Source organism: Mobula hypostoma, chromosome 19, assembly GCF_963921235.1.
Source record: "Mobula hypostoma chromosome 19, sMobHyp1.1, whole genome shotgun sequence".
Classification (NCBI taxonomy): Eukaryota; Metazoa; Chordata; class Chondrichthyes; order Myliobatiformes; family Myliobatidae; genus Mobula; species Mobula hypostoma.
In genome coordinates, this window is record NC_086115.1 from 41,855,944 (window position 1) to 41,871,082 (window position 15,139).

At 40.1% G+C, this 15,139-nt stretch overlaps 1 protein-coding gene across 3 annotated transcripts in view; it reads right to left on the reverse strand.

Moving 5' to 3' along the window:
• Positions 1 to 15,139, reverse strand: part of LOC134358996 (inositol polyphosphate-5-phosphatase A) — a 475,517-nt gene that overhangs the window by 309,960 nt on the left and 150,418 nt on the right. For all 3 annotated transcript variants that reach the window (XM_063071762.1, XM_063071763.1, XM_063071764.1), the window contains exon 2: positions 12,966 to 13,007. In XM_063071762.1, coding sequence (XP_062927832.1) covers positions 12,966 to 13,007 — 42 coding nt within the window. The remainder of the gene's footprint in view (positions 1 to 12,965; positions 13,008 to 15,139) is intronic.

The following is a 15,139-nucleotide window of genomic DNA, read 5'->3' on the forward strand; positions in this document are numbered from 1 at the left end:
AAAAAAATAATAATAAATAAATAAATAAATTACAGTATATGTATATTGAATAGATTAAAAATCATGCAAAAAACAGAAATAATATATACTTAAAAGTGAGGTAGTGTTCACGAGTTCAATGTCCATTTAGGAATCAGATGGCAGAGGGGAAGAAGCTGTTCCTGAATCGTTGAGTGTGTGCCTTCAGGCTTCTGTACCGCCTACTTGATGTTAACAGTGAGAAAAGGGCATGCCCTGGGGGCTGGAGGTCCTTAATATTGGACACTCTTATATGACACAGGCTTTACTGTTTCCCACAGCCCTTGTTGAATTGCCTGCTAATAACTCATTGGTAATTTTGATCACCAACAAACCTTTATGCTGCTGATGTCCTCCCTGTACTGATCACAATGGGCAAGGGACATCAGCATGAAGATGGATCCTGTTGGAAATTACCAAGTCCAACTTGCCAGAGAATAGGATTTCTCCAGAAAACATCTGCAAGCAGTGCATCATGTTTCTAAACTTACCTCCTTCATGGCATTAATGCCTAAAACACGGATGTTCTCTGATCCAGTTTCCAGGCACAAGAGATGGCAGCCTGTGAGTAGCATCACTAATGAGTCCAAGTGACACTCCCATGGGCCCTTCCTTCTTCTGGTTAACAGCCACGATTCTGATTGACATGTTCGTTCTCAACAAAGGGAAGTGCAGGTCATGTATGACATTTGACTGACTGCACCTGCCATGACATGTCTATAAGTAAATTAGTGTTAATAATTGTCCCTTTTGAATCATTCACAACAATAAAAAGAAAATTACAGACACGGCAGATACTCTTGGGAACCGAAGGACGTGCACCACTGAACTTGTGTGTCGGAGCCTTAAGCTAAATAAAAGTGCTTGTTATCTTAACTAACCATGAACCCTTTATTTTGGAGATATGAAAGAATCATCATATGATTTCATGTTAGATGTGCAGTGTGATTAAATTGCTAAATTTTTCATGATATGGAAATCAGACTGAAGTGATAAATAATGAAAACAATTCATGAAATATGAACATGAGAAAATCTGCAGATGCTGGAAATCCAAGCAACACAGACAAATTGCTGGAGGAACTCAGCAGGTCGGGCAGCATCTCTGGAAAAGGGTAAACAGTCAATGTTTTGGGCCGAGGCACTTCGTCAGGTCTGGAAAAAAAGATGAGAAGTTAAGAGTACGAAGATGAGGGGGAGGGGAGGAAGAAGGACAAGATGGTAGGTGATAGGTGAAACCAGGAGTGGGGGGGGGGTACAGAAAGAGCAGGGTAGTTGATTGGTAGAAGAGATAAAGGGCTGGAGAGAGGGGAATCTGATAGGAGAGGGTAGAAGACCATGGAAGAAAGGGAAGGGGGAAGAGCACCAGAGGGAGGTGATGGGTAGGTGAGAGAGGGAAACAGGACTGAGAAATGGTGAAGGAGACTGGATTGGTTGGGGGGTTGCTATCACCAGAAGTTGGAGAAATTGATGTTCATGTCATCAGGTTGGAGGCTACCCAGACGGAATATAGATTGACGTACAGGAGGTCCCACCGGGAGCAGCTGATACAGTAGATGACCCCAATAGGCTCACAGGTGAAGTGTTGCCTCACCCAGAGGACTGTGTGGGGGCCTGAATGGGTGTGAGGGAGGTGGTGTAAGGGCAGGTGTGGCACTTGTTCTGCTTGCAAAGATAACTATGAGGAGAGAGCTCAGTGGGGAGGGATGAAAAGACAAGGGAGTCACGTAGGAAGCAATCCCTGTGGAAAGTGGAATGTGGGGGAGGGGAAGATGTACTTGGTGGTGGGATCCTGTCGGAGATGGCAGAAGTTATGGATAATTATGTGCTGGATGCAGAGGTTACCATTAGGTAGGTGAGGACAAGAGTAACCCTATCCCGGGTGAGCGGTGGGAGGATGGGGTGAGGGCAGACAACGCAAAATGAAAGGGATGTGGGTGAGGGCAGCAATGACAGTGGAGCAAGGAAAGCCCCTTTCTTTGAAGAAGAAGCACATCATGAAATATGGGTTTGGTTGTCTGGCATTGGGTTTAGTGGTGAGATTAGAGGGTTACAAACAGAATATGATATATTGTTACCATATTACAGAAAAAGGCACGAGTTAAGAATAGTGTAGTTCTGTGGGGATTCAAAGCCATATTATCTGAATGATAAAAAACTGAAAGGGTCTGAAATGTAGAGGCTTCTGGGTGTGCCAGTGCATGATTCGCACATGGTTATAATGGAAATCCAGCATTTAATCCTGAATGTTAGTAAAATTGATTAATTATCCTCCTGCGCCTAACTGGCGCATCAGTGGGCAACCTTGCATTTCTTTAGCATTTCTCTGTTTTATGAGGTCGAGTTGCTAGCTCGATGCTCAACCCAGCATGGATGGAAAGTGTGCAAGGAGACAGCCAGATTCGAAACTAGGACCACTTGCCTCGAAGTCTGGTGCAGATCCCACTACACCACCGGCTGGCTATGAACACCAGCAAGCAGGATATTATCAGCTACTGCAAGGGGTTTGAATATGAAAATGTTAAGTTATGCTTCAACTACGTAGGGCTTAAAATGAGAATATATCTGAAGTAAAATGTACAATAATGGTATTCTTGTTAATAATTTGGAGCAGTTCGGAGGAGCTTTAATTGACAAATACTGGAATATCTCATTATGGGCCTTTATCTGAGGTACACTTAGTCATTTAAATGAAGCATACAAGATCCTGATGTGTGTTCAGAAGGTGAATGTGAAGGGGATGTTTCCTCTTGTGGAAGAATCTGGAAAAAGGAGGCCACTGCTTTAAAAAAGGTAGTTATCCAGTGAGGACAAAGAAGAGATGATTTTTTTTTGGTCCAAAGTTCATGAGTTTTTGGAAGCCTTTTACTCAAAGGAAGGTGGAAGCAGAACCATCCTCGACCCATGGTCTTGGTCCAACAAACGAAAATACATGCAGATTTGCAATGATCAAAGTGTAAGCAGTTCTGATGGACATGCCTGGAATTAAAGTGACAACTTAAACTCTGAGAATAACCTTCGCGATGAACAATTCCTTGTGACGAACAGTAGAAGTAACTTTGCTCGTGCTGAATCTGCTGAATTCCTGAGAAGGAATGAGGGCAACCCCATCACATTGCCCGAAATGTGTGGTGGAAAATGATTCATACAGTTAAAGGTATCAAGAGGTGAAACTGGGACACAAGTCTCTCATTCACGACGAGAATACCAGCAAAGTGACTTCATGGCAGGCACATGATATGTTATCAATGGGCAATCATATCAGAATGCTTGGCTTTAGTAAATCAGGGCTTAGAGCTGCAGTGTGTTGCAACAAGTGAAACAGGTGGAACAACATGTCACCAATTGTTCTGACCCAAGATTTCAAACCAAAATGTCTTTTCACCCTACAGATGCTGCTCAACCTGCTGAATTCCTCCAGCTGATTGTTTCTTGCAATATGATGCCACAGTTTTTCTTTGCTATTGACAGGAACCAGATGTTCTATGGGAGCCAACAAAGGGGGGTGGGGGGAGTGCATTTAGTGAAGGAGGATACGAGAGGTTCAACTGCAAAATAAGCTGCATTATTTTCAACAGGCAAGAAAATCTGCCAAATTGAATCAGAAATAGGAAAACAGTAGATTCACCGTTCTGCTCAGATTATTTTTCACCAGATTTTAAATATATGTTATTATACTAACATCTTCATCCAGTGTCAGGGTAATGGACAATAAATATAACCTGTGTTATAATTCTATTGTTAATAATACCAATAAGTAAAGGTTGCTATTCTCCTTGGCTCGGATATGGTTGTTAATGTTACAACATTAATTCTATGTTTTATGCCAAATCTAGCAGTAGTTTGGCACCATTGAAGGATGCCATCAAAATAACCCCATGGAAAAACAGAATATAGTAAGTACAAATACAGAAAAAAAAAAATCAGTATAGATGACAGAGGTTTAAAAAATTGATGTTATTTTCTCTCTGCAGCCTGTCTGGCAGAATCAGCTTTACTGGAACTGCTTTTAACTTCATGTACAGCTCAGATCTGAAATATTCAAATGAGGATTATACTAGCATTTGACAAACAGTTTCTAATTTTATGGTACCATCAATTGGCAAAACACCTCCAGGTGATTCATATGAACTGTATCAAACAAATATTAATGCCAACCCACCAAGAAGCACTTTAAAGGGCAAAAGCAAAAAGATTTGAGAAAGGAATTACAAAGATCAGGAGCTGGCAGTCAATGGTAAATTCAGCGCTGACCAGGTGTCATCCAACCAAAAGTTAACGTTGGTTAGAAAGAGCAGGGGTATTGTACTGACAAGATTTACAAAGACCAGCACAAAACCTATTCTGTAAAAGCAAAAGCTGCATGCTAGAAATCAGAAATAACAAACAAGAAATAATGGAAGTGGCACATTGGGTAAGCACCTGTAGAGGGTGAAACTGTGAATGTTTCCGGTCAGTTGCAGCCAGCTTCTCACATGAACACACTTTGTCGTTACTGGCCTGAAACATGGCACAGGGGTAGTGGAGCTATGAATCAAATAACAACCATCTAATTTTCTTCTGACTCCTACTGCTAAAATGGTGCAGAGTACAATGATAATGCGCACTCTAATTAATCGGTACAAAATTGAGTTGAATGCTAGGCCACATTAAATATCCTCAGTGCTTTGAAAATTAGGGTAGTAACTACCTCAAAAAAGAAGGAAGTTGAATGAACCAAAGATAAGACATAATAGTGTGTTTAGATGAAGCAGTGGAAAATGATGACTGCCGAATGAATCTGAAAGTCTAGCTGGCCTGCATTTTAGTACCAAACATCCATGCTGTGTAAGTTCTCTGTTGTTACCATAGCAGAGTTCATTGCAATTAGAATCCACATTGGGAATTAGATTTTCATCTTCATTGTGCACTGAATCAGCAAGTTGTCCATGATTTGGGGGTTGGGAGGGAGACAATAAGTTTTATCTAGATACTTAAATCACTGTCAATAGCTTGAGAGGCTTTATATGGGAAATATTTCCATTAATTCTTTAAACTCTCACGTCACACCACTACAAGAGATGAGCAGGTAAGAAGTGTCAAAGACACCAAATACAGAAATGCAGCTAAAGTTCACTGAAAGAAAACATAATGGCAACTTTATGAAAGAACCCACCTTTCTTTCCTTATCTACCTCAGTTTTCAGAGTGGTACCACGGAAATTAAATAAATATAGAACTAAAGTACAGAGAGCAAAGCAAAGCTCATTTCAGCTGTTTTTGAGTGAAATGTGTGACTTGGACAAACACAGGACTATATTAATCTCAACCACCCACTGGACTAGGTTCCAGAGAGAATCTCCTGTTTATTTTCCCCAAGGCAAATGTGCATAATTGTGTATGCACACAATTATGCACATTTGCGTTGGGGAAAAAAAAACTGCTAGTAGGACTCAGAGTTGAGCAGCATCTGTGGGGTGGGGGAGAAAGGAGGAATAGTATATATTTTGGGTCAAATTCCTGCATCAGGGCTGAAAGTGAAGAGGGACAATAACTAGTTTAAAGAGAAGCGGGGGGAAGAAGGGTGCTAAAGGTCAATAGTAGGGTGTGGGATGACTGGTAGGGGATCTAGGTAAAGGAAGGGAGGGGCGTAGTTGGGAGACAGGTGGATGACAAGTCTACCTTTCACCTACCAGCCCCTGCCTCCCCCACTTCTCTTTATACAGGCTATAATCCCTCTGCCCTTTCAAACCTGGACAAGAAACATCGACAATTCCTTTCCCTTCACAGATGCTGCTTAATCCACTGAGTTCTCCCAGCAGTTTGTTCTCTCCTCCAGATTCCAGCATCTTTAGACTCTTGAGTCCACATTGTGTGGGGTCTGCTTTTACAAGAATCAACAAATACATTAAAGGAAGGGCCAAACCAAGCCTAAGAGGTTTGTAGGCCCAGATTAGTTGAACACTTTCGCTTTTAAGTTAAAATCAGCACTTCCTGCTTTATCTTAAGAGTTTTTAATTGCATTGATAAACGAAACCCCAGCATGTTCAAAAATAATAGGCATCAACTCTATCTGGAACTAGAATGTTGCAACTGCGAGCATTTTATTCTATGAACTGAATCACAGAGCAGGCTCACTAGGCACATTTGCCAACTCTCCAGCATTGCCTTGGAATTCCAGAATTAGAGCTTCATTTTCGGGGCACTCCTGCAAATAACCTGAGACAGCAATCATAATTTTTGCACTACTTAATTTAATTTTTATATACATTTCTTTTTGTAATTTATAGGTTTTTTATTATGTATTGTCATGTACTGCTACCATAAACCAACAAGTTTCATGACATACACCAGTGATATTAAACCTAATCCTGATTCTGATTCTACAAACTTGCTAACTCATCCATCTGCAAGTTGTTTACATAAGTCAATGCCAGCAAAATAAATGAGCTGGTCATTGACTTCAGGATAGGGGCAGAGTACATGCTCCTGTTTACATCGGTGGTGCTGAGGTCAAGAGGGTTGATATCTCCAAGTTCCTATGAGTGAATATTAGCAACAGTCTGTCCTGATTCGATCATGTTGACGCCATGGGCAAAATTGCTCACCACTGCCTCAGGAAGCTAAAGAAATTTGTCAGGTCCACTTTTACACTCACCATTTTTTTCAGAAAACCAACAAAAAAATAATGCAGTGTGCCCCTCACTCCCTTTGAACACTTCCGTTTATGATTTCTTTTTCTAATGGGAAAGGGTATATCTAGAGACTATAAAAAGATACCCAATGTAGAAGTACAGAAGGAAATTGAGAAGAATTCAGAATTGGCTTACCCATTGAAGACAGCGGATAGAGGTAGAAGGGTGTTACTTTGGCTGAAGGTTAGTAACTAGGGGTCTTCAGCAGGGATGAGTGCTGGGGCCTGTTGTTTGTGAGATATATAAATGACTTGTATGTAAATGTAGGTGGATTAGTTAGAAGTTTGGCAGATGACACAAGGATTGGAGCAGTTGTCAACAAATACAGCAGAATATGGATCAGTTACAGATATGGGTAGAGAAATAGAAATGGAATTTTATCTTAGCAGGTAAGAGGTATTGCACTTTGGGAAGTCAAGTATAAGAGGAAAGTATACAGTTAATGAAGAGGAGAAGATGGCGCGACACAGCGCGCAGCGGCCACTCCTGTGATGAATATCTGTTATCTGTCAAGTAGGGTGCCGTGCACAATCCTGATTTGATGGAGACAGACGTGAGAGCACGGAGGAAAATCTGGTGAAACTTCTGAAGTGCCTGTTTGGCTGCTGCTGCTACCGTGTGATCCAGAATCTCCGGAGGGGAAGGCCCCGAGTCCTCGGCTTTGCTTGTTGCTCGGCGGCCGGGGTGCGGTCGAGGTGCTCGGCAGAGATGGTGCTCGGTGCTCGGTGTCGGAGGGCTGGTCGGAGGCTCAAAGTTTTCAGACGGACTCGGAGTCCACTGTGGTCGGGTGATTCCAGGGTGCTGCATCGGCAAGTTTGCGGCGCTGGAGGTTCATGGCAGGGAGAGTTTCTCCCTTCTACCATCTGCACGAGATGATAGGCTATTGGGACTTTTTTTTACCGTGCCCATGGTCTGCTCTTTATCAAATTACGGTATTGCTTTGCACTATTGTAAATATATGTTATAATTATGTGGTTTTTGTCAGTTTTAGTCTTGGTCTGTCCTGTATTTCTGTGATATCATACTGGAGGAACATTGTATCATTTCTTAATGCATGCATTTCTAAAAGACAGTAAACGAGGACTCAGTGTCCTCACAATCTAATCTAATCTAATGGCAGGACCTTTAACAACACTGATGTACAGAGGAATCTTAGGATCTAAATCCATTGCTCCATTAAAATGGCGACACAAGTAAGTTTCATTGGTTTGGGCATTGAGTATAGGAGTAAGGAAGTCATGTTGTAGCTTTATAAAACATTGCTGCAGAAAGGCAGTATCCATTATCAAAGATCCTCACCACCCAGTCCATGCTCTTTTCTCACTGCTGCCATCAAATAGAAGGTACAGGTGGCGCTGGACTTGCTCCACCTAGTTCAAAAACAGTTTCTACCCCTCAACCATCAGGCTCTTGAACAAAAGGGGATATCTACACTCATTTTGTTATTTCATGCTCATTATTTATTGCTATTTATTTATTATCTGCATTTACACAGTTTGTTTACTGTTTACAGTTACAGTTCTATAGATTTGTGAAGTATGCCCACAGAAAAAAGAATCTCAGGGCTGTATGTGGTGACATGCATAGTATGTACACTGAAAATAAATTTTACTTTGAACTTTGGAATTTTGAGTAGACGTCATTTGTGCCTATTCTTCCTCAGAGTCTCTCTACACACTGTATCTACCTTTACACGAATTGCCCCATCCTCTGACCTATCACTCTGTTTCCCATCCGCGCCTGCCATAACTAGTTTAAACTCTCCTCAAAGACCTCAAAGAATGGGGAAATACTCAAAAGTAGTCCATTTGGAGATGAAAGTCTCACCATCTGAGGGAATTTGAATTTATATTGTGTACATTTGTCCTGTCCATTCATCAGAATCAGGTTTATCATCACTGACATATACTGTATTGTGAAATTTGTTTTATAGTAGCAGTACAGTGCAATACATAAAATATATAAAATTACTCCACCGATGCAAGTTTTTCTGTGATTGCCTGCTGTTTGGAAAATATATTTGCAATATCTACTGGCTTTTAGGTGAAGCCATATTCATATGGATCAGACACTTCCATGCTCTGGTCACACTAGCACATCTGACTTTTACCTTATTTCCGGCATGCTCCTATTAAATATCACTATTTATACAATGTCCATTTCTTCTCATAATGATGTAAATTAGAGATTTAAAGTTCAACCAGCTACCTTTGTCATACATTTGAGAAAAATATAAAGACTATCCTATGATGAAATGCAACACAAATTATAGTCCCCTTGTGACATCAATTCATTGATCTAAGTATCAGCTAGACTCCAAAACTCATTACCTACTTATTATTTTCCCAGTCATTTTTCTTTCTAGTTCCCAGTTGTTCGCTGCCATGTAACTTAGTGCATCAGTATTTCATCTGTCTCACTGATAAGCTCACACCTCGCTGTAATCTTAGACCACTCATAGCACCCAGGCATTAGGCAGTCATAGACATTCATGACTGCTGTGTCCGTCTCCCACACCTCCAAGGCCATCAACTATTCAACTGCTCTGCATGCTATGGGGATGGGTCCTTCAAGATCCAATGACCTTCCACAGCATACCGCTGGGGAGAAAAGTTGTTGATGGCAATGGGTTTCTGTTTCTCCCATTGAAGATTCCTTCATAGTACATCTCTCAGGTTGTAAAGCTCCCAAATTTTGTTTCAAATCTTGTTATAGCCAATTTCTCAATTTTTCTTATGAGAGAAGTGATTAAATCTTAGCATAATGCAACAATTGTATCATGCATTGAAACTAATTAAATCCAATTCCTTAGTAAGTGCTAGTTGTGCTATGTGCTATATGCAGTGTGCTGTGTGCTGTTGGTAATGTGTTTTGCCCTGTAGGAAAGCTATTTTGTTTGGCAATATTCATGTATGGTTGAATGATAATTAAACTTGAACTTGAACTCAATGCCTAGCAATCAACCACCCTTCGATACTGGTGGCAAAAAGACAGTGAAAGCTGGAAATATGAACTGCAAAAGCTCAAAGTGTGAATTGCAGAATTCAGTGTTGAATCTAGAGCACTTTCAGATTACTAGCAACCCCAACTTTTAGATCTTATATTTCTAACAGTTCTTTTTCTGGTATTTTCAGATTATATTACACCTCCACGGGAAAGATAACTGTTCTTTTTTATGACACTCTGGTGAAGGCATGTATTAACTTTCTTGCCCACTGCAATTCCCCTACTGCCGAAAGAGGTCTACAGCTGATGCCTTCTCCCTGGCTCTACAGTCACCAATGGAGCACCTTGACAGTACATGCACCTACAGTAGATTATTTCTTATTATCCACAATCACACCCATTTCCAAACTCCTGGACTTGGGACTCATCACCTCCTTTTGCAATGGGATTCTTGGCTTCCTAACAGATCACAATCAGTAAGGCTCAAAAGCAACACCTCTGCCACAGTTACCCCCACAAGGCTATATCCTCAGCCCCTTACTCGCTCCTTATACACTTACAACTATGTGTTCAAAATATGTTCTGATTCCATCTACAAGTTTGCAGATGATATCACCATGGTGGGCTTTATCTCAAATAACAATGAGTCAAGAGTACAGGAAGGAGATAAGGGAGCTTCCTGACACGGTGTCATGACAACACCCTTTTCTTCAATGTCAGCAAAACAAATGAGCTGGTCAGTGACTTCAGGTACACGCTCCTGTTTACATCAACAGTGCCGTGGTTGATGGGTTGACAGATTCAAGTTCCTACAAGTGAAATTGAACAATAGTCTGGTCGTTCGTTCATTCGTTCGCCCTGGTCCAATCATGTAGATGTCATGGGCAATAAAGCTCATCAGTGCCTCAGGAGGCTAAAGAAATTTCTCATGTCCTCTTTTACCCTCACCAATTTTTTTTGATGTACCGCAGAAAACATCCTATCCGCATGCATAATGGCTTGGTATGGCAACTGCTCTGCCCATGACTAAAAGAAACTATACAGAATAGTGGACCCAGTCCAGCACATCACAGAAACTAGCACTACCCTCCTTCCCCATGGACTAAACCTACATTCCTCACTGCCTCTAGAAAGTAGCCTGCATAATCAACAACCCCACCTACACTGGACATGCTCTCTTCTCTCATCTCCCATTACAAGACTATTGAACAGTTCCATACTATGTTAAGATGCACTCTTAACTTCACAATCTACCTTGTTATGACCCTGTACCTTCTTGTCTACCTGCACTGCACATTTTCTGTTACTAGAATACTTTACTGTGCATTCTGTTATTGTTTGCCTTTGTGCTACCTCAAGGCACTGTTGTAATAAATTGATCTGCATGAACAGTAGGCAAGACAATTTTTTTCTTTCTACCTCTGTATGTGTGCTAGTAACAAACCAATTTACCATTATAGCTTCTGCAGGCAATCACTTCTCCCTCCCAACCAATCACTGGCCTATTCATTCATTCTCTCTGCCCCACCCCACTTTCACCACACATTAAAACTTTTAAAAACTAATTTTTCCTCACCTTGAATGAAAATCCACTGACCTCAAATACTAACTGTGTTTCTCCCTCCGCAGATGCTACTTTAGCTGTTGAAATAGAACCTGTGCTTTTTTGTTTTATTCCAGCTTTCCAGCATCTGCAGGGCATCTTTCAGACAATGGCAAACTTTCATCCTACTGTGGTTTTCTGCCTCAGTCTTCATAACATTTCACCATCCAACCAAACCTACAGCTCTTATTAGCATGAAGCAGATGGCCTGGCATTGTCCTATATTATTGGTGGATAAGGGCTGTGGTTAACACTCACAGAAAGGTTAAGATAAAAATGACTTAATGGCTATTTTATCCTCATTTCCGGAACATTTAACCTGCTAACTAAAATATATTTGCACCCAAAATTCTTTTAGAGAAATGTTGTATAATTTATGTTTCATTAAAACAAAAACATGCCATATATGGCAGTTATTCATCTGCTGTGTGGGGTAATAAAAAGGCTTCTTTATGCTGCTGGGTACATTATCCAGTGTATGAGATAAGATTCATCATACAGAATTAGGCAAGTGCTAACTTTAAAGCCAAATAAGGGCTTGGCAGACTGCATTCACGATTTAAACTTTAACTGCTGTCGACAGCACCTGCCAAGAATAACCCAAAATTCCAACACAGTTGAAAAGAAGTGATATTCCCTTTGTCATATCAACTTTGACATTGCTCTCCAGTGGAGTATTCCACTTTATCAGCAACTTTGTTATGTTTGCTATATTCTTCTCTTGGGAAGGTAAATCCACACTATTTATACAGACAGTATAGGGCATGCAATGTGTCAAGCTTGTCTGTTGAAAACGGCATTCACTCAGCAAAGTTAATGTTGCATCTATTTATGTGTTCTGTTGTCCCTGATAACAACCACATACTCTTCCTTAAATTTCAATATACTAACTCAAACAATAAAATGTTTACACTTGAGTCATTGACTCTTTACAGTCAGTGGTAGAAAAGTCTCTCCTGGCACTTAATAAAATGTAGAACATAATAGCAGAACAAAGGGAATAAAATTATAACAATAGATCTCCAGGAAGATAAAGAACTTGTCCAAATGGATTGAGAAGTAACTATGATCATGAAATTCAAATTCAAATTAATTCAGGATTTCAAACATACAGTTTCTTGTGCATCTTGCATGGCCCAATCCACTTTTGGATAATCTCTGCAGATACAATGCAATGGAGTGATCACTTTATCACCCAGTATGTCAAAGACTATCAGAAAATAAACAGAGAAACTGGCTAAGACACTAGGGAACAAGTGTCTTACATGCAAGCCCAATTAAATGCTTCAAAACAATGAACGGGTCAAATCAAGCACATCAATCTGTGCTGGAATTAGCTGGGACACTAAACAGATTTTGTTAAGTCAGTGCATAAATATAAAAATAACAGAAGTTTTATTAAACAGAGATGAACATTTCCAGCCAGGTTGACTTGCCCTTTTAGGAGCTTATTTCATCTTAACGATATGACAGTCGGTTTGAAATATAAAATCTTAATGTCAGCAATCCATAAAAAGAATTATCATTACCAGGCGATGGAATAGAAATATGACGAATTCTTAGTTAAAACACATTTTCATCTCCTTTCGAAACATGCTATATTCAAATGACCTGACATGGCACCAATATTCTTCACAGCATTTCTCAGTGCTGTCTTCAATTTTCACTGATTTTGTTTGCAGTGAGAGGGGAGGAAGTCTCCAATACTTTTTACAAACATTCCTACCTGATAAAATTCCCGAAGCCAATTCTTCTGTAGGTTTTCAGGCTGTAAAACACAAAAGATGAAAGGAAAGTAAACAACCTGTCCAGAAAGTTATATATTGCCTTTTGAGGACTACATAAAAGAGGGTTCCGCTTCAAGTTTTCATTTACTTTTGTGGCTATAAACAAACTGAGAACGCTGATTACCAAAATGGAATTATACATCTTTAGGGCTGTGCTGAAAGCTGTTCAGAACAAAATAGAAATCGCTTTATATTCTTGCTCGTGAAAATAACAAAAGATGTCAGTTTACAATTCCAAATACACTGCTGAATTCCACAGAACTGAGGAGAACATTTGGAAATGAATGAGCATTGCAGCATTTCTGGGTTTTACTTCAAAGAATTGACACCCAAGATTATAGGTAGGAAGATGTGAATGCGGCTGAACAAGAAAGATTGCTGAAGATGGTATTATCTCTCACTCAAGGTGTATCAAAATTACAGCCTATTGCTGAGAAAATTTACAGTATTACTTATCACAGTCCCTAACATTGCACATTGATGACAGAAGCATTTGACTGGTATTGAAGTGGTTACAGCAATTGCTAATTAAGCTATCTGAAACATATTAAACCTCTAAAATTTTGTGCACTATTTTTAAACAGACTATTTTCATCTGGGCATATCCAGCATTTTAAACTTGTCTTTAAAACATTGTTATTTCACTGAACCTCTTGATATTGTAACAGGGTCTTAAATTTAGCAATGGCAGTAACAAGTCTGGAATCATACACCAGAAAAATAGAAGGGGAAAAGCAATCTGTCAACCAAACAGAAAATGCTGAAAAAGTGCAGACAGCCAGTCAGAACTGGGAAGTAAGATGGATTTTTACCATTAAGGATAACCACCTAAAATACCATGACCTGTTGACTGACACAGGGACAACTATAATTGTCATTGACTCCTTGGACTTCCCTTTATCTTAATCTTAACCAATTATAGTATTATTAAATGTTATTAATCTATATTGTACAAAGGCAGAACCCCAGAAATGTGCCATTTGGGCATAATGTCTTCAGTATGAGAAACAGGAGAATGAACAGACAGCTGTCATATAATCTAGGAAAAACATGTTTTTTGCAACTGTGCACATGCAACTGCCCATATGAATCCATTTCAGATCTAATTAGGTCATTTTAAACAAAGATTGTCAGTGAACTGTTGAGGAACTCTCTTGTTCCCAGCTTAAGACTCATCATGATTCATTCTTGATGCAAACTATACTTGACCTCTATTCAGTGGGAAAAAAAGCATATGGAAATAATAAATAGTTGATTCTGCACCTTGCAAATCCATTGCACAAAGGATGACTTGCAATTTTGGCAACTGATATTCACATGTACAGAACTGTGCAAAAGTCTTAGGCACATATCTAAAGCTACAGTGCCAAAAACCTTTGCACAGTACTGTAGTAATTTTATGTATTGCACTGTACTGCTACAAAAAAAAAGCAAATTTCATGACATATGTGAGTGATGATGAACCTGATTCTGATATTGGTCCCTATTGTGGACAGAGAGTGGGAAGGGGGCAAGGAGAAGGGAATCATGAGTGGGAATAGGGGAAGGGAGAGACACTCTGTAATAGTGTCTCAGGGCTGTGTGTGTCTGCACCCGCGCCACTCCATTCCACCCCTGGCACTTCTACTCTGCCACCGGTGCCACACCCCTCCTGTGGTGCTCCACCTCACCATTCCCAACATCCTTTGCTCCCGCCAGATTTACAAACTCACTCTCCGCTCCACGTTGACAAACACAGTACTGTGCAAAAGCCTTAGGCACTCTAACTTCATATACTTGTCTAAGACTTTTGCACAGTGCTGGACAACTGCAAAATCCTGCAGATGTCACATATCTGAAAATGCTGGAAACATTCTCCAGTCACGTCATCTGCGGTGGGAGAAATAATTCACTATTTCAGTTTTATGGCATTATATCACAGTTGGAAAAGTTCAATGAATCTTATTTACTGTCATCTTTTTCTGAGATTTTTCAAAGTTCATTGACATAAAAAAATCAACCCTGGGTCACTCATCTCAGCTGCTGTCTGATCTGCTGAATATTTTCTGCATATTCTAATTCTTCACTCAAGCCAATGATTAGTGAGGCACCAGTCTTACATTTATACCGGTGA